The sequence below is a fragment of the Dermochelys coriacea genome, chromosome 1 (genome assembly GCF_009764565.3).
Source record: "Dermochelys coriacea isolate rDerCor1 chromosome 1, rDerCor1.pri.v4, whole genome shotgun sequence".
NCBI classification, from domain to species: Eukaryota; Metazoa; Chordata; order Testudines; family Dermochelyidae; genus Dermochelys; species Dermochelys coriacea.
In genome coordinates this window covers 227932622-227953243 of record NC_050068.2, presented here as the reverse complement: position 1 = coordinate 227953243, position 20622 = coordinate 227932622, and the positions used below count along the sequence as shown (strand labels likewise).

General features: G+C 39.9%; 1 protein-coding gene across 9 annotated transcripts in view; it reads right to left on the bottom strand.

Moving 5' to 3' along the window:
• The window catches only part of PHF21B (PHD finger protein 21B), a 165949-nt gene that overhangs the window by 13321 nt on the left and 132006 nt on the right, over positions 1–20622 (bottom strand). For all 9 annotated transcript variants that reach the window (XM_043515460.1, XM_043515424.1, XM_043515426.1 and 6 more), the window contains 3 exons: positions 20497–20619; positions 6545–6596; positions 2324–2400 (listed from right to left, as the gene is read on the bottom strand). In XM_043515460.1, coding sequence (XP_043371395.1) covers positions 2324–2400; positions 6545–6596; positions 20497–20619 — 252 coding nt within the window. The remainder of the gene's footprint in view (positions 1–2323; positions 2401–6544; positions 6597–20496; positions 20620–20622) is intronic.

The following is a 20622-nucleotide window of genomic DNA, read 5'->3' as shown; positions in this document are numbered from 1 at the left end:
CAAAAGTCCAATTTGAAACAGTAACTTCATATTCACAATCAAGGCAGTTAACAGCACAATGAAGCACATTTTCTTGGCTTCGGCAGTTTGGGGGAGGGGGGCAAATAAGAAGTGTAATTTATATGCAATTTCAATTTAAACAATCATGAATTAAAGATCATCCACTAGATCAGTTGTAAATTAAACTGCGCCAAAATGCCTGAAAAATGCCACAAAATACCTCAGCTCACTGATTAGTAAATCAATCTGAGAAGCTAATTGATTGGAGGAATACCTTCTGCTTCCATTTTATTTGAATGACATTCCCTATGGTCAGTCTTTAATGACAACTCTTAATGAGGACAGAGCTGGTCAGCCACGACTCTCTCATTTTAAGATTCTTTCTACATGCTACTCTTCACTTTAGGATATACTTTTGAGAATAAGTCTAATAAGAACAAGGATATGATAAATGTATTTACCTCCTCATCAACCCTATACAAGTTAATTTAATTTCTCAAAAATACTCCTCAGTTTAGGACCAAAAAACCCATGCAAAATACATTTTAAACAATCCAGTAGTAGTATACTTCAAGCCAAATGGACCTTATATGAGACAACACAAATAAAATACAAATAATACTGAGGACCCCATTGTGCTGGGCACTATATGTACCTATAGCAAGAGATCACAGGTTTCAGAGTAGCAGCCGTGTTAGTCTGTATTCGCAAAAAGAAAAGGAGTACTTGTGGCACCTTAGAGACTAACAAATTTAAAATAATTTCATGAAGTTGACAGATTTCCACTCTATACAGCTAAAAAATAATTTCATGAAGTTGACAGATTTCCACTCTATACGGCTAAAAATTAAATTAAATTAAAAAAAAATTAAATTAAAATTAAATTAAATTTGTTAGTCTCTAAGGTGCCACAAGTACTCCTTTTCTTATAGCAAGAGACTCACAGTTTGCATTAATAAGACAGAGGAGGTGGGGAAAAGGAAGCATCAACATTCCCCATCTGTGTAATAGGGATAACTGAGACAGAAAGAGATTAAGCGATTTTCCCAAGGTTACTAAGCAAGTCTGTGGGCAAGACTGGGAATAGAATTCAGGTCTCCTGAAACCCACTCCACTGCCGTAAACCGCAAGACCAACCTTCCTCACAAATAAGTCACTCAACAACCCATTTACATTCTGCTTACCAGTTCCCTTCTCTCAACAATCAACTACCTCCCCTCTACCACATTGGCCAAAATAACCGGAAATCTCAAAAAGTTAGTTTAGCTAAGAATCTGCATTGCTGATAACTTGTTAAGCAAAATCCGTGTCCTTTGGTTTATAGCACACAGGAAAAACTAATGTATGTTCATTATACGTAGAGCTTGCCAGAAACCAAAATTTCCATTCTATGGGAGATTTCAATTTTTTTTTTATTCTGAATTACAACTGAATGATAACATTTCCAAATTCCCAGTGGAACAAAGATTCTGAAAAATTTTAATTGAAAACTATCCTCACATTTAGTTTAGATAATGTCTAATAGCTTCCTTGTCAACATATTTCATTTTAATATGGTAAAATGTTTCATTTTAATAATGTTGATCATTTTGTTAACTTTTATTACACTAAAATATTAATTTTAATGATATAAAAGTAAATCTCCACGATAGATAAAATGCTTTTAACCTTTTCAAAATATTTTGCCATTATCAGAACAAAATGAGAAAGTCAAAATGTACTTTTTTTAAAAAAAAAAAATAACCCAAGCATTGAATCCAATGCTAGACTAGGGTCAAATTTTGTTACACCTGCGAAAGCTCATTGAATACGATAGTACTGGAATAAGAGAGCAAAAATTACATGTCAGGGTTTCACTTCGGAGTTCCTTTACTATCTACAGGACCCATAGGAACATTAGTTAATAAATGCTCATGAAAGGGCTAGACTGTCTTCTTTGGAAAATGAAGTCTTCTCTGCTTTTTCACTGACAAGTATTACATTTGTAGCAGCAGTGCAAGTTTCAACATACTGACCCACCACTGTCTTCAGTCCTGACCTGGAAAGGCCCTTCTCTATGGGAAAGAGAGTAATTAGGTCCCATGTTTATTTAGCCTTTTTTGGCCTCTGCTCAGACCATCAACAAGGGTTCCAGTTAGAGCCAAATGATGTTCTGATGTGAAAAACTGTTGCCTAGAAACTGAGATAAAACATGTTTGTTTCATACCCCCTCCCCCATCAATCATATGAGATTCCTCATTCATATGTACTTTTGCAATAAGAAGCACTTAAGCCTTTTATTAGCACAGAACAGAACTGTGGTGAAAAGTGTATGATAAAGTACCTCAGTTTCCAAGAGTCCACTATAGGCTGGATTTGCTGTGCTTCTTCTCTTTCTTTCCTGACGTTTGCTCTGGATTTCTGTAACCATGGAAAGAAACGTTCATTTTGTGTTTTTCATTCATCAGGGGAAAATGTAGATCTAACTTGTTAAGCAAGATGCTCTTGCCCCCAACGCCTTGGGCATTGTGTTCAGTTTCAGTTTCTACAGTATAATTGGGTTGCCTCAGTATTGATAGTTGCTGCAGTTCAAGGTCTGATATTACCAAGCCTTTCTTAAAAAATTCAAACACAGGCATTTTTATTTCATCTTCCTCCAAAACAGGCTTGCTCTGCACTAAAAGATTTTATTATGATCCCTTCAGAAACATATTTAGAAAACTCCTTCAGATGGCTTTCAAAACACTACCAATATCTGTTATTAAAAAAAAGAGCATGTCAAACATATATCGCTTTCAAGTTTTATCAAGTAAAAATCACAGAGCTATTTTGAAATTTTACTGTATATTGGTTTTGTTTTCCTCAGGTTAAGAAGGTGATGAAAATCAGGGTCATAATGAGAAGCTAAATTCAATCTTAACTATGGACTGATAATTTGTCTGTCCATAGTATACAATATTATGATCTTGTGCATAGTATGCAGTATCTTTGTTCCTGGCAGAGGCGGAAGTAAGGTCTTCTAAGGTCATCATCATAATTGGAACTCCAGATGCACCAAATCACAGTCCTATTTAGAAGTAGGGAAATACAGGAAAACTCTTGTTTTCCTACACCAAAAGGGATTTAGGAGTAACAATGGCTGTGAAAAGTAATGCAGCATACCTCTGTAAATATACAACAATGTAGATAGGGTAAAATCCTGACCCCATTGACTTTAATAGGGCCAGGATTTCACCTGGTGTATTTCACTTTATTCTTTGAAAACTGCTTGTGAAAATGGAGGAAGATGTTTATTGTGTCAGTGTATTTTATAGCCTTCATTTTTCAAATCAACTAGTAATCTTGGATGCGCCATTTCTGGGGACTCAGCACTTTCTGAAAATCAGACTCCTGAAACGTGTCAAGTTGAATTCTGAAAACCACTAGTCACTTCTGGAAAAACTGAGGCTTACATACACTATCTTTTCTCATTTGTTAGTGCTGGTGAAAAACACTTGAGACTGAAGTCTATGTATTTACAGGCAGCAGCTGTGCAAAATTTTTCTCAATGTCATGATATCATGACCATAAAGGGCTACCTATAGTAGCACGAAATTAGTTCACCCCAAATGTCCATCCAGCCTTTGGCTTTAGCTGAGGTTGCCAACAAGTGTGCTGGAGGGTTTTGGTGATGTGGACATTCACTGAGTAGGAACTGGATTGAGAAAACTAAGCTCAAGTCCCCCACAGGGCATGCCCAGTCACCAGATTGTAACAACTTTTTGTCATTGATGCTGGATCTAGGCTGCACTCTGGTGACCCACTCTGGTGAAATGTTTGGTTCTCATCGCCAATGCCACAAGTATGTATGTGTATTTTTTTAAAAGAAAAAGCTAAAAAGAAATACTTTAGGTGGGTGTCATACATCAGCAACACATTCATTGGAAAACAGCTTTGCCCCCAGTGAAGCATCAGTCCACTACTACCATCAACAGTGAATATCTCTTGTAAATTGTTCTATGCACCCTATATTGACAATGTATCCTGAGTGACATGTACCTCCTACAAAAATCCAACACAAGGTTCATATGTTCCATTTACTACTTAAATCCTCAAAAGAGAGTGCATATGGCTCAGGTTGACTCTCTGCAGGGCAGTGTGCTGTTCCCAATGAAGGGAAAGAAACTTTTCTGGAAGTTAGCTGGAAGGGTTGCTAGGCTGAAGTGGATCACAGCCCATAAGTTCTCTAGGGCCCTCAACCACAAAGTAAATCAATACAAAGGAAGGAAAAAGATATTACATAATAGAAAAATGATATCAAATAAGTTTTAATGACCCAGTCTGAATATGCTTTATGTTTTTATTTCCAAAAGCGCAAAATTGCTAAACACATTAGACACACTAAAAATAAGCTGAATTTAATGACCAGTACTGCCTGACAAACAACAATGACTGGTAACAGTAAACATGACAAAGGACTGAAATAATAAACTCTCAGGAGTGTGAAATCTGTTGAGGTACTTTTCCTTGACAGTTGTAATCACCACTAATTGTGAAGAAATACCCTTTCTATAGTAAATGGCTTTATATGGAGCCATTTATTTAGAAGCAGTAGGAATATTAGAAAAAGTGAATTTGTCTAAAGGGACTAATTCTGCAGGATTAGAATAGTATGTAGATTCAAAAATGTAAGTCCTTGCACTTACAGTATAAGGAAGAAAATCGGGTGCTACCTGGTATTTTCAACATAGTGGCATCAAATTAGCATGTTTTAATGAAACCGAAGGGCAAGAGAATTATTCAAAATGATGCTCTTCATATCATAAGTATAATTTGCACTTTATCATAATTTCAGATTCTGCCCCATTTTTCTCAAATATAAAAGAGAACATGAATAATCTCTGACTAAGACTTGCAATCATCATCTGTACTTTTTGAATTATAAGAGATGCGCAAAAAATGCTCTCTCTTAATTTCCATTTCAATCTATTTCCATTAAGGATTAGGAAAGGTGATGTCTTAAACTTTCTTTAAACTGCTTTCAAATTTTCAATCTTCAGGACACTAGGATGATTTTCTAAAATGCAAATATAAAGAGAAAAGCCACTCTGGAAAATCGAGCAATAAAATTGAAGAAAACATACTGCATATTTTGGCATGATATTGTTATTAAAATGCTACGGTCTCCCAATACACTGAATAAAAAAATTAATGTACTAGAGAAATAGGAAGATGAGTGGTTTTATTAAAAATACATAAAAATCAAATTTTCCAAGGGTAACACGGGCTGTAACTCAGATACTGAAGTACGTGCCTGCCTTTAAGCATGAGTAGTCTCATTGATTTTACTAAGAGCTTGTCTACACAGTGGGGTAATGCTCTTTACAGGGGTGTGATTTCTAAAGTGCACTAACATGTGCCTTAATTGGTCCATGCAAACCCTGCTGGTGTGCATTAAAAGTTCCCTAGGGTGCTCTGTAGTGCTGTTTTAAACAATACTACATTAAAGCCCTCTGGAGAACCTCTAGTGCGCACCAGCAGGGCTACATGGACCAATTAATGCATAACACATTAGTGTGCTTTAGAAATTACACCTCCCATAGAGCACATAATCCCAATGTGTAGGCAAGCCCTAAGACTACTCGCATGCTGAAAGTTAGACATATGCTTAAGTATCTTCCTGAATGGGAGCCAGAAGATAGGAGTTTAGTAAATTAGTTAGTAATTTATGATTCAATCATGCAAAATCAAATGCTAAATTCTCAACTGGCATAAGCACCAGTGACTATGATGGAACTATACCAATTTATACCTGCTGTGGATTTGGGCCCAAGTTTTTATAGAAAAAAACGCACTGCCTGAAATTTGTAGTTAATGTTTGGATCTCTTCCCCTTGCTGCCAAAAAATCTATTTCACACCTGCAGCAAATGTGCAAATCAGGCCACTTTTCCCCATCTGCATTTTCACAACAGAAAAAGAGGCACAAATCTGTTAATTCTTGCAGTTTATTTTTGAAGATTGATCATGGGACTATAGAGGTGACAGAACAAATAGGGATCAAACACACACTGAAAGATGGACATTGGCCCAGATTATCCATTGTGCCAGCTTTCTAGCTGGTGCAGCAAGTGGATTGGGAGAGGGGAGGAAATCTTCCTACAGAAAGGTGGGCAAACTGGCTCTCTGATTCACTACCCAGATCTGCATTGGTCACAGCTTTGGTGGAGTTTAGATTTTCTAACCTATGACACTCGTAACAGATCTCAAGGGGCCATCTACCAGCTGGGGACTGCTTGAGAGCAGAGCATTCTCGCCAGACCCCCTCCTGACCCATTATGCCAGGCATCCCAGCTGAGGAGTCAATTTCTGCTCCCTGTGAGGCATGCAAAGAGAGCTAAGCAAGAGCCAGGGGCTCTGATCCATTATTTTTAGGATGGGACAGTTGAGCATTGTTAAGATTTTACCAAATCCTTCAGCTTTCTGTAGACAGATTCCTCATTGATTCTTACTGTATGCAGCATAGTATGGAGAACAAATGAGATTACAGACTAAAGTGTAACTGTAAAACAATATATGAATACTTACCTTCCAAGTGTTCTGTTGTAACCAGGCCTAATGCTACCATAAAGGCAATTTTCTAGGGAAAGATTAAGAAAGTTCAGTTTTGCATCCTATGATAACAACTGTAAAAAAAAATGCTAGCTTTGCCAGAATAAACTCCATTTAGGGATTTTAGAAAATTTTACAAAAAGAAAAGGAGTACCTGTGGCACCTTAGAGACTAACAAATTTATTAGAGCATAAGCTTTCGTGAGCTACAACTCACCACGAAAGCTTATGCTCTAATAAATTTGTTAGTCTCTAAGGTGCCACAGGTACTCCTTTTCTTTTTGCGAATACAGACTAACACGGCTGCTACTCTGAAACCTAGAAAATTTTACTTTTTGAATAAATATATAACAATGAATAGCTTAAACTTAATAGCTTCTTCAGTTACACGTGAACAGACATATGCTACATGCATGATTATATGAGTCTTGGTAACATGCATAGGTTTACCAAAATCCAATGATATGAACATAAGAATTTACAGTATGATCAAAACTCCACCCCGATCCTGCTATTTTTATGCTAGAAAATTTCCAGAGAAGTGTTTAGTTCATTATTATTATTGGTTGGACATGTTATAAATTAAACAGTGAGACACTCACTAAGCTTTACACCACTATGTATATTCTAACAATTAGCTGTTACTGAAAGCATATTAAGCATGTTTTCCTATTGCCATTCAAAGTCTGCCCCTCCCAAACACTGTAGAAAGAATCTCACACATCTAAATTAGTCAGACACAGGGTTGCCTTACAATTGGACCCAACATCTTCCAGCAGATAATGAACAAGCATCTCCCACTGACTTCAGTTGGAGCCATGTTGTAAAGCAGAATTTGGCCCATAATAATACATAGCATTTTTATACAATGTGTACATTCAAATCATTAAACATACACTAATGACTTCTCCCAACACACTGATAGGTAGGTGGACAAGAAGTGCAGCTGGTCAGGAATTTTACATCAACATGATTTTTTCAGTGGAAAATGCAGTTTCAGCAAAATTCAGGAAAATTTCAATTTTTCTAAAATGTTTCTATTTTCTTGATGGAAAATCAAAATGTAATATTTTGGTTTGTGTTGTTTTGACATGAACTTAAATATTTTGGTTTGTGGAAGTGGGCCAAACTATTTAGTTTTGCCTCATTTTGATATTAAACTACATCTGCCCATAGTGCCTCATAGCCTTATTTTCCCCTATGGGACAGGCTCTTTGGCAGGACTACATCTCCCAAGGATGCATGGCAATCTCCCCAAACTGAAAGACATGCCGCAGCATGGAGGCACATGACTGAAGGTGACTCAAAAGAGTAGCAATCTGATCAGAGAGCTCAATCCTTGGGGACAGGAGGCACCTTAACTGCAATGTCAATGAAGTGCCATGGCTCTATAGGCAGGTGCAGTTAAGTGTCAAACTGACTCCAAATGAAATGTTTAGATTCATTTTGTTTTGCTCAAAAGCATCAAAACGAAACATTTAGACATTTTCTAAGTGAAAATTCAAGTTTTCATTCTGTGAAAAATTCACATTTTGACTTTTTGTCCCTATTTGGGATGAAAACAAAGCTGAAATACCAGAATTTCCAGTGTGATGAGAATTCTGATTTTCAGATCTAGTAAGCATTATTATCTTCATTTTACACATGAAGAAACTGCAAATGAGGGGCACAAAGGGCAGAGTTGGGTGCCTATATCCTTTTTGTTCCTTTTAAAGTCTTTATCAGAAAGGTGAAGTGATATGCCCAAGACCACACAGTGACGCAATGGCAGAGCTAGGATTGGAACTGGGGAGCTCCTGACTGCCAAATCCATACTCATTCTGCCAGACCACATAGTCTATTCAAGGTTCAGTTCTTGCCATAGATAAAAAATGGGTAAGTGGTATCTCAGCACTGGCAAGCTGGATGACAGTTAGGATTAAATTGCCTCTTCAGCTACTGTGGTGATGATGGGCATATAACCAACTGATAGATTTGCATGACAAACCTTAACTCCGATAATCTGTCCTCCCTACACATATGAAACACCAACTGGTATCAGTGGGGGTCCTGCACATGAAGGAAAAGCAGAATATCTGATCTGAGATCCACTGTGCAGATCTGAGAGGGGAATTTTGTCAATAGATTTGAATTACAAGCAGCACCTGACAAGAGAAGCTGTGAATTAACTTTACAGCATGATAAACCTTACCTTTAGTGATTCAATAGACTTTTTAATTTCAGGCTTAGAAATTTTGAACAGTCAATATTTGATTAAATTCTCATAGCAGAGCCATAAATGCATATATTACCTGAAAATTAAATTGTGAGGAGGAGCAAAGTGTCAATCTCTTGAATCTAAAATTAAATTGAGATTGGAAACCCTGCTAAATAATTTCCATTTTTTATTACAAAAAGTATTTTAATAAAATTTTCTATCAGAATTAATGATAGCATAGTTATTTAACATACGTATAGTATTCATTAAATGGACCTGATAGTTATCTCACTATTAAGGATAGAGGAGTCAGACCTTAATAGCTGTCTGCAAGACAATTTCGTTTTTAAAAACCTTAGTACGAGCTGTAGTTCTTTAACAAGTATTATTTTAATGGTATATGTATTTTATGAGCTTCACTTTTTCATAATGATGTGTTCAACTGAATTTCACTCAAAACACTACCTCCACTGCTATGCATTTTTCCAAAAATCTGAGGAGCTACAATGGAAAATTGTACTAATCACTGCACTAATCCATAAAAATGATAATTCAGTCTATCCAGGTTCTCATTTCACACTCATCTCGATGGTATATCAGCCCCTTAAATGTGTTTAAAACTGAAGCATCAATCTCTCTGTTCCTTTCCTCTATAAATAGGAGGAGTAAACCTGTTTTGACTGTAGTATTTTCTTTTAACTGTGCAGAAAAATATTGCAAGAAAGCTATACTGAGGAAATGAGTGAGAAATTATCTTAATTGAAAAAAACCCAGAAAATTGATTCTGCTAAAAATTTCAAAATTATGAAGGTTTTCCCATTTTCCAGGATTCACCATGAACATTTTTGGCAACATTTTCTGTGACTTCTAATTAAAATTTTAATTAAAATTATCAACTTTTTTCATTTACCAAGAAGTGTGTATTCAGCAGGCAAAATTATTCCATATAGTTTTAATATAATCTTAATTTTTTAAATTAAAATGTTGCTAAAAATGTCATGGAAAACATTGCCAAAAATGGAAAATTTCACTGTCAGCAAGTTTTTGCAAAAAGTTTTGTTTTCTTAAAGAGGCCATGTTTTAATGAAAAAACTTTTAGTGCAAATTTTTTTTTGACAAGCTCTATAAATCAGTTTTATATTTAGGCCCCATTTCAAAAAGGTATTTAACAGCATGCATTACTTTAAGCATTTCAGTGGCCACTCAAGCAGTCAGTTAATGCCAAAATTACACACATGCTTAAGTACTTTGCTGAATCAGGGACCTAGATCTGATAGTATTGTGATCTGTTTTTGCAACTCTCATCTCTTTAAAACAAGCCAGTTTTCTCCCCGACTTATCAGCAAAAATTGAGTGAGTACTTCCTTAAAGAGGAAGCATAGCTCAGTACACTAACTCCTCACTTAAAGTTGTCCCAGGTAATGTTGTTATGTTGCTGATCAATTAGGGAACATGCTCGTTTAAAGTTGTGCAATGCTCCCTTATAACATGGTTTGGCAGCCGCCTGCTTTGTCCACTGCTTGCAGGAAGAGCAGCCCGTTGGAGCTAGCTGGTGGGGGCTTGGAACCAGGGTGGACAGCCCCCCATCAGCTCCCCACTTCCCTAAGTTCCCTGTGCGGCAGCCGCCCAGCAGGCTACCAATTGCCGACAGTTCAGCTGTCCCTCCTCCCACTGCCATGTGTTGCTCCTGCCCTCTGCCTTGGAGCTGCTCCTAGGAGCCTCTTGCTTGCTGTGCGTGGGGGGAGGAGAGGGGGAAGAAGGCTGCTAATGTCAGGGCTCAGGACAGAGGGAGCTTGCTGGCAGCAGCTGCTGTCTCAACTTGCTGATCTACTTAAAAAGGCAATGAACTTAGAGTGGCATCAGAGTACTTAAAGGGGCAATGCGCATCTCTCTCACACACACAGGGTGTATGTCTCTGTCTGCCATGCTGTCTCCCCTCCCTCTATTTGTGCTGCCTTGTAGAGTGTGAGGCTACATTAACAACAATGTGTTAACCCTTGAGGGCTCAGGCGAGTGCTAGTTCATCATTTAGCAGTAAGGCATTCCCTGGATAATATCCCACCCTCTGACTTCACCACCTCAACCAAGCTTCACAATCATCATTGCTGTGTACAGTATTAAATTGTTTGTTTAGAATTTATACTGTGTGTATATATATATATATATATATAATATAGTCTTTTGTCTGGTGAAAAAAAATTTCCCAGGAACCAACCCCCCCCCCATTTACATTCATTCTTACGGGGAAATTGGATTCACTTAACATTACTTGTGGCACCTTAGAGACTAACAAATTTATTAGAGCATAAGCTTTCGTGAGCTACAGCTCACTTCATCGGATGCATTTGGTGGAAAAAACAGAGGAGAGATTTATATACACAAACACAGAGAACATGAAACAATGGGTTTATCATACACACTGTAAGGAGAGTGATCACTTAAGATAAGCCATCACCAGCAGCGGGGGGGGGGGGTAAGGAGGAAAACCTTTCATGGTGACAAGCAAGGTAGGCTAATTCCAGCAGTTAACAAGAATATCAGAGGAACAGTGGGGGGTGGGGTGGGAGGGAGAAATACCATGGGGAAATAGTTTTACTTTGTGTAATGACTCATCCATTCCCAGTCTCTATTCAAGCCTAAGTTAATTGTATCCAGTTTGCAAATTAATTCCAATTCAGCAGTCTCTCGTTGGAGTCTGTTTTTGAAGCTTTTTTGTTGAAGTATAGCCACTCTTAGGTCTGTGATCGAGTGACCAGAGAGATTGAAGTGTTCTCCAACTGGTTTTTGAATGTTATAATTCTTGACGTCTTATTTGTGTCCATTCATTCTTTTACGTAGAGACTGTCCAGTTTGGCCAATGTACATGGCAGAGGGGCATTGCTGGCACATGATGGCATATATCACATTGGTAGATGCGCAGGTGAACGAGCCTCTGATAGTGTGGCTGATGTGATTAGGCCCTATGATGGTATCCCCTGAATAGATATGTGGACAGAGTCCTTGCTTACAGACAGCCCCCCAATCTGAAGCAAATACTCACCAGCAACCACACACCACAAAACAGAACCACTAACCCAGGAACCTATCCTTGCAACAAAGCCCGTTGCCAACTCTGTCCACATATCTATTCAGGGGATACCTATGAATCAGTCAACCATGCCACATGCTACTTACAGTGTGTATGATAAACCCATTGTTTCATGTTCTCTGTGTTTGTGTATATAAATCTCTCCTCTGTTTTTTCCACCAAATGCATCCGATGAAGTGAGCTGTAGCTCACGAAAGCTTATGCTCTAATAAATTTGTTAGTCTCTAAGGTGCCACAAGTACTCCTTTTCTTTTTGCGAATACAGACTAACACGGCTGCTACTCTGAAACCTGTCACTTAACATTGTTTCACTTAAAGTCGCATTTTTCAGGAACATAACTACAACCTTAAGCGAGGAGTTACAGTAGTTAGGACACAAGCCTTGGTTTTGGGAGATCCAGATTCAATTCCTTTTGGCAAAGCATTTAGGGCCAGATTTTTAAAGATACGTAGATGCTTAAAAATGCAGAATTCCAAAAATAGATTGAAAATCAATGCAAGTTAGGCCACACCTGCTTTTGAAAATCCCACTATGTGCCTATCTGCATCTTCAAGCACCTCCATACTTTTAAAAATCTCTGATTCCCATCTGTAGAACAGAAACAATATTATTTCTCCAATTCACAGGGCTGTTGTAAGGCTAAATACATTAAAGAACGTGAGGTGCTCAGATACTGCAGTAATGGGAGCTAGCTAAGTAACCTGAGATAGAAGGCTTCATTATATGTATCAAGTGTACTACTGTACATTTAACATGCTATGAAATCTTATCACAATTAAAACTACATTTATAAAAATCCATTAAAGTACTATATATATATAGGTTTCAGAGTAGCAGCCGTGTTAGTCTGTATTCGCAAAAAAGAAAAGGAGTACTTGTGGCACCTTTTAATTAAATTTTAACTAAATTTGTTAGTCTCTAAGGTGCCAAAAGTACTCCTTTTCTTTTTTGTGTATATATATATATATATATATATACATATACACACACACACAAAATATAGTTCACTTATTTGTAACATTGAGCAATCCACAATGGGGTTGTTGGCCATTAGCAAAAATTAACAAGGTCCTTTTGTATTTTCTGTATATTTAACTGTGAATTCCAGTCTTTCATCATTGACATTTATTTACAGAATATCTATCAAAGTTCCTATTTATGTTCTGTGCTTTTAAGATAAATAAAGGAGCAAGTGCTTACATTGTGCATATATAATGCATATTTTAAATAATCCTACCTTCTGTACTCTGTACCACCAGATATTGACCCATGCTTTTGGAAATGTGCAGAACATCTTTCCACATAGTTTAATAAGGATTTTTACAAAGCCATTTCAGGTTGTAATTACATGTTCCATTTATGTCATTACACGTGTTTACACTAATTATGCAGTTAGCGCTAATTACACTAATTACATAAATGCATGATAATCAACTAAAGTTTACTTTCAAGGAACAAAAGAAATTAACTCTAACCCTACACTCTGAGCCTTATGCTGTGAGACATATCAATAAAATAAAGGAAATTCACAGTTAAGCCTTTACTGCCCTACGCTGAAAAGTGTGGTTGAAGGTGCTTCCTACTCTGCTGGTGATGATATCCTTGTCTAAAATAACAAAGGGGTCAAAGGCCAAGATGCTCACAGACCAGGATACTAATTTAACAGGAAGCTCACTAAGGCCATATCTACGCTAGTCAAACTTTTGTTGCTTGAGGGTGAGCGACGTAAGTTTTGCTGGCATAAGCACTCGCGTGCACAGCTCCTCTTCTCCTCATCCCTTCCCTAGGCAGTGTCCTCTTTTTGGGAACCTGAAATATGGTCACCCTACAGCTAGTGACTGCTATATTTTGTCTGCTTCACAGTTTCTTCTGATTATTGCAACTTTTTTCAGAAGCTCTAACACCTCCATTGTTTCCAGCAGGCCCTTGAAATTTGGAGGGAGAAAGCCCTGTAGCTAGAGGCCTTTTCTTTGTCTCATGACATTCTTTTCAGGTTTGGTGGAATTATAAACTATAAAAAAAAAAATCACCATTTCCTTTCTTGTACTTGCTTTCCTCAGAGAAATTTGGGCAGCTTGCCAAAATAATAATTGACTATGAACATTCTGAAGAGTCAGACCTGTGGCCATGCAGAAGCACCATTTAATTGCGGCTAGAATGCCTGAGAGCTGCCAGAGCAGTGGGGTAGGAGGAATGAACAAGGCACTGTTCTCTCTCCTACCATGCTAATCTTGGCACATGGCTTACGCCTCCAATCTTATCTCTCTCTGGGAGTACCACATGAGGTGAGAGACACTCCAATTTCCAAGGGGGAGAGTGAGGGAAAGCTGGGGCAGATCCCCTGGTAGTGTGTCTAGATTCAGCAGCTAATACCACTCTCCAGGGGTATCACATGGAGCAGGAGCCAAGAGAGTGCTGGGTTGGGCTTCCCCCAGCCATCCCATTGACCCAACATATGGTGCCATCATCCCTCCTCTAGAAGAACAGCCTTCTCCTGCTGCCATAGTTAGTCCCATAGGCACTGACTCTGTGGGTGCTCTGGGGCTGGAGCACCCACGGGGAAAAATTAGCGGGTGCTCCACACCCACTGGCAGCCAAGCTTCTTCCCCTCCACCTGAGTGCACCACGCCCCCGCTCCTCCCCCTCCCTCCCTCCTAGTACTCCTGCCCCCCCGCCACCTAACAGCTGTTTGGCGGCACTTAGGACTTTCCGGGATGGAGGGGGAGGAGCAGGGATGCAGCATGCTCAGGGAAGGAGGTGGAGAAGAAGCAGGGAAGGGGCGGGGACTTGGAAGAAGGGGGTGGAGCTCGGGTGGGTAAAAGCGGGGTGGGGCGGGGACTTTGGGGAAGGGGTGGAATGGGGGTGGGGCGAGACCAGTGCAGGAGCGGGAAGAGGCAGTGCAGGGATGGGGCCAGGGGAGGGGAGGTCGAGCATGCACCGGGCAAAGGGGAAGTCGGTGACTATGGTTAGTCCAGTAGTCTAAATGGTAGTGATCTGTATTGCAATGCTGAAGGTTCAAACTCTGATGATGATGCATGTTGAGGGGTTTTACAATTACATACAACAGAATTTGATTTTGACCTTTTTCCTTTAAAGAAAACCTAGGTGATTATCTACAAAAATTACTGTTACAGAGGTTGCAAAACCAACCACTTGAAAGTCAAAGAACACCAGATTTATGGTTGTCCACATGGATTCCACTGTTGGTGACTAAAATAGTTGTACATTTGCTTATAGATAAGTACTAGGAGTGCTACTTAAAGATTACTTCAGCTGAACAAATTCTTTCAGGGGACATCATCAAGCCAGCATCCAGGCTGTCAGATGTAACAAAGCTGGGTCCAGGTGAAGGATCTGACCATTGTTCTGCTGGGCAGAGCAGGTAAGGTGATGACAAGGGAGAGCTCTGTTGAGAGGTTCATCAGAACCAAATACCAGAACTGCTGGGTCCATTCTTGGGCTATCAAAATCATCAGTCTTGCATCTTGCTTCAGAACCCTCGGTATCACGGTGCACTTGAAATTGGTTGATGAGGTTTACTATTGCCTGGAATCTTTTTTGTGGAAGATAGGCTCTTGCTGACCTGTAATCTAACGCAGCTCCTATGAATTCTAGGCTTTGAGTGGGAGTAAGCATGGATTTTTTTTTCTGACTTTCAGCCAAAGAAATTTAAGGTCATTTGAGTTGAACTGATCACTTGATGGGGTTATCTTCCTTGAATCAACCAGTTCTAAAAAGTATGGGTACATCTAGATTTCATGTATCCTAAGATGAGGTGCCACAACTACCGAGTTGTGAAAACACTCAGTACTGGTTGTGAGATGTTCCTACCAGGTATCTGTGGGCTGGATGAACAGATATGTGAAAGTAAGCATCTTGCAGGTCGAGAGCTGCAAACCAGTATTGAGGATCTAAAGATGGAATTATGGAGGCCAGAGTCACCATTTTGAACTTGAAACAATTTGTTGAAACATCAAAGATTCAGAATGGGATGCCAATCCCCTTTATTCTTTGGGATGAGAAAATAATGGGACTAAAACCCCATTCCCCTGAATTCTAAGGGCATCTCCTCCACCACTCTCAGTTGTAGAAGGGAGGCTGCTTCTTGCTTTAACGGTATCTCATAAAAAAGATCTCTGAAAAGGAATGGAGAAGGGGGACAAGATGTAGGAAGGAACTGGAAGTGGATTGTTTCAATTTCCAGAACCTATTGGTCCAGGTGATCTGAGTCCAAGCTTCCAAAAATAAAAGAGAGGCAGTTGCCAAAGGTGGAGGAGGGAAAGAGAAGGCAGGAGATCTTCTGATGGTTCTGCCAAGCTCTCAACACGAGTGTCAACCCTGCTGGTTGGTGGAAGACACAGATTGTGCAGTGGCAGATGGTTGTTGTTGCTGGAAACTGCTTTCTTCTTGGTGGCTCTGATGTCCTTTGAGGTTGCTAACAGTCCTGGGAAGAGCAACACTGCATGAAGGAAGTCTGGTTTGGCTTGCTTCTTCTTGGGGCTGGAACATAGAGGCTCAGGGAGCATAGAGTCACCCGTGAGTCCTTAAGGATATAGAGGGCCTTATCAGTCTTTGAATTAAGAAGTTTTTTGCCCTTAAAAGGAGGGTCCTCAATTGTTGTTTGGACTTCTTGGGAATCCCTGACAACTGAAGCCAGGAAGATCTTCTCATGGCCAACTAGGCTGCAATAGTATGCACTGTTTTTATCAGAGGTGTCCACCGTGGCCCGAGCCGACGTGCGGTTTATCTGCTATTCTGCAGACATGATGATGTTAGCTCTCCTCTGCGTTCTCAAGGTTGTCTGTCAGAAACTGAGACACTGTCCAATTCAGGTATTTGTATTTGGACAGAAGTGTTGTGTAATTAGCCATGCACATCTGGAAGCTGATAGATGAATACATTTTGAATCCAAATGGGTCCAGTCTCTTTGAATTACTCTCCCTAAATGTAAATTTGAGAGGACCCTGCTGCTTTGACCTCTCTTGGATTGCAGCTACCACAAATGACCGTGCTATTTGATGGGAATAAAAGTACTCAAATCCCTCATAAGGGACTTGGTACCTAGTCCCAGCTTGCTTGGATGTGGCTGGAATGGATGCTGGCTTGTGCCACAGGTCTTTCACAGGCTCCATCAAGTCCCTCATTTATAGGCATGACAAGCCTTCCAAGCATGTATGCAAGATGTCCAGCAGTTTGTGAGGTTTCTCCTTTACCACTTCCAGATGTATATCCAGAGTGTAAGCCATACACTTTACGAGGTCTAGAATGACTGACGTCATCAACTGAAGAATGCAGTGTAGTAGCCGTGTTGGTCCCAGGATATTAGAGAGACAAAGTGCATGAGGTAATAACTTTTATTGAACCAAAGTCTGATAGTGAGAGAGACATGTTTGTTGTAATAAGCCATAAATCCAGTGTCTCTATTCAATCTATGATTTTTAATGTCCAGTAGAGTTATGAATTTAAGTTTTATGACACTAGATTCATGGCTTATTACAATGGTGTCCAAACGATGGCTAGTGAGCCACATGCGGCTCTTTTACAGTTAAAGAGAAGCTCAAGAAGCCCCCCCACGCCTGCCTTCCCCCACACATTTTCTGCTTTCCAGACAGGATGGGGGGAGCTCAGGCTTCTGCCCTGCAGTGGGGTGGTGGGACTAGAGGCTACTGCCAGAGACAACTGGTGCCTGATAGCTGGGCGGTGGGAGGGGCACAATCTAAACATTCAGCCCCCTCAACAACTTGAGTCACACACACCCAGGGACACCCCCACTCTTGCCCTCAGTGGCCCCTCCCTGCAGCTCCCAGCTATTTGCTGCTGCCTCTCCCTACAGTCGCAGCTCTCACCTTGCCAGCTCTCCAGGGAGGGAGCCTGGCTGCATCATGTGATCAAGCAGAGCCAGAAAACCCTGGCAAAAATCTGGTAGCAGGGGGCACGTGACCTCCCGCTGAACCCCAGCAGGCATGCCTCGGCTCTGGAATTTCTGAAGACTGTCATATGCGTCTCGGAGGGCCGGTAAGTTTGGCCACCCCTGGCTTATTACAGCAATCTGTACCCCAATAACCCCTCCTTTTTATCCTATGACTGCAGAGGTGTTAACAGGCCACTCCACCTTGAATGGCCCCTTACAATATATGCTAACTACTTATGCTAAACAATCAGTTCCATGGTACATTCAGCTGTGACATTCGGAGTGTCTTTTCCAGACCCAAAGAAGATCCCTGTGTGGCTTGAAAGCTTGTCTCTCTCTCATCAGAAGTTGGTCCAATAAAAGATATTTCTCATCCATCTTGTCCCGCTAATCAACTTAAGAAGGCATACCACAATTTACTGCCTCATTGGGAGAGGATGAGGAGATCACACAGTGAAGAGTAGTTGTTCTTGTAGTTGCTGTTGCTGTAGTTGCCTCATCACTTTCTTTCTCCTGCCTTTCCAGGATCTGAGGCTGCACTGGCTACCATGGCTGCATTGTTTTATATTCCCTCTTTGGGGAGGGAGAGCTAACCCTAGAGGGGACATAAAAACCTGAATCTAACATAATTTGTGTCTGTTAGAGCAGGGCTGTCCCTAGGGGGGTGCAGGGCCCGGGATGTAGGTGCTGAGTTTCTAATCTGCAGAGAGGTGCTCCTCCTGGCTCAGCCCAGCCACTGCCCCCACTCCATCCCTTCCCTAAAGGCCCCACCCCTGCCCTGCTTCTTCCCACCCCTTCTATGCCCCCACCCCGGTTCTTCCCGCCCCTGCCCCGCCTCTTTCCCACCCAGTTCTGCCCCCTTCCTCAAGCACGCTGTGCCCTCACTCCTCTCTCCTCCCTGCCAGCGCCTCCTGATGCTGTGAAATGTCTGATCTGTGGTAGGCGCTGAGAGGGAATCACACAATATCAGTATTTTTAATACTCTTTTTATTATATGAGCCTCTTAAAATTGTAAAAAGAATACTTCAAAAATTCTCTCTTAGTAGGACTATTGATTTATTCTGTAATAGACCTTCAAAGTTATAGTTCCAAAGTTACTTTGTTTTCAGTAATTTATTCGGAATATGAATTGGATTCCACCTGAACTGAATTTCTGCTAACTAGAAACAGATTCAATTTATATAACTTAAGGGTATCCAGCAAAAAATATTCATAATCCAACTTGAGTACATCCAGTCTAAAAGCACAAAAATCCTGTTAAAAAAGATAGCTGCTTTATGCTGTATTTTTTCAGATCTTCTGGTTTATATTTTAATTTACACAGAAAATGCAGTTCATCTAACATATTTAATCTTTTATCAAGTTTCCCTTTTTAGTTATTCATTTTAAAGGATTTTAATGTATTTCTGTATATGTGGATATACATGTATTTATCAAAAGCAAAAACCTGTGTTACATACGATGTAAAAGTTTCAGAGTAGCAGCCGTGTTAGTCTGTATTCGCAAAAAGAAAAGAAGTACTTGTGGCACCTTAGAGACTAACAAATTTATTAGAGCATAAGCTTTCGTGAGCTACAGCTCACTTCATCGGATGCATCCGATGAAGTGAGCTGTAGCTCACGAAAGCTTATGCTCTAATAAATTTGTTAGTCTCTGATGTAAAAGTTGTTAGTCAATGAAAATCAGAAAATGCAAAAGCTACGCTTCCAGAATAAATGTGTTAATTCAGCTTCACTACACAGCCTAAGCCATATATATATATAAATATATGATAACAAACAGTAATGTATTACGCTAGCGTACAATTTCACATTGTGTTGCTTTTGCCGGGACCAGAGCAGGAATGCAGGTCAGAACTCCTGTGAAGAGTTAATAAGCAATCTAGTTAGAGATGCGTGAGATTCTGTTTTGTTTAAATAGCTGATAAAATAAGTTGTTCTGAATGGAATGTATATTCCTGTTTTTGTGTCTTTTTGTAACTTAAGGTTTTGCCTAGAGGAATTCTCTCTGTTTTGAATCTGATTACCCTGTAAGGTATTTACCATCCTGATTTTACAGAGGTGATTCTTTTCCTTTTTCTTCAATTAAAATTCTTCTTTTAAGAACCTGATTGCTTTTTCATTGTTCTTAAGATCCAAGGGTTTGGGTCTGTGTTCACCTATGCAAATTGGTGAGGATTTTTATCAAGCCTTCCCCAGGAAAGGGGGTGTAGGCCTTGGGGGGATTTTGGGGGGAAAGACATTTCCAAGTGAGCTCTTTCCCTGTTATATTTGTTAGACGCTTGGTGGTGGCAGCAATAAAGTCCAGGGACAAAAGGTAAAATAGTTTGTACCTTGGGGAAGTTTTAACCTAAGCTGGTAAAAATAAGCTTAGGCATTTTTTCATGCAGGTCCCCACACCTGTACCCTGGAGTTCAGAGTGGGGAAGGAACTTTGACATGGTTCACAATGTGGCTAGATGAACATAGTTGTCAGGCCCATAACTCTTGCATTTCCTAACTTCTAGAGATTGGTAAAACACAACCAAGAGTGCACGTGCATCTAACTGCATTACCTTGCATTAACCTTATTTACACACGCAAACTGGGTAGCTACGCAAGCAAGTAGCTGATTTGTGGGCACAAATGCAGTAATTTTGCATTTACCCTGAAAGCCCTTTAGAAATGGTCCCACATAAATGAACAGTATTATATCTCATTTATGAAGAAAGACAAATTTTATTGGTTTTACCACCTCTGGATTTTCCTCCTTTTTCTTTTTGGTAGCAGGGGGTCCCTGAGGTGACTCTTCAGGAGGTTTCTTTGTTTCCACTTTATTTTCTGTCTGGGTCTGGACTTGAGGCTGAATGATGATAACCTA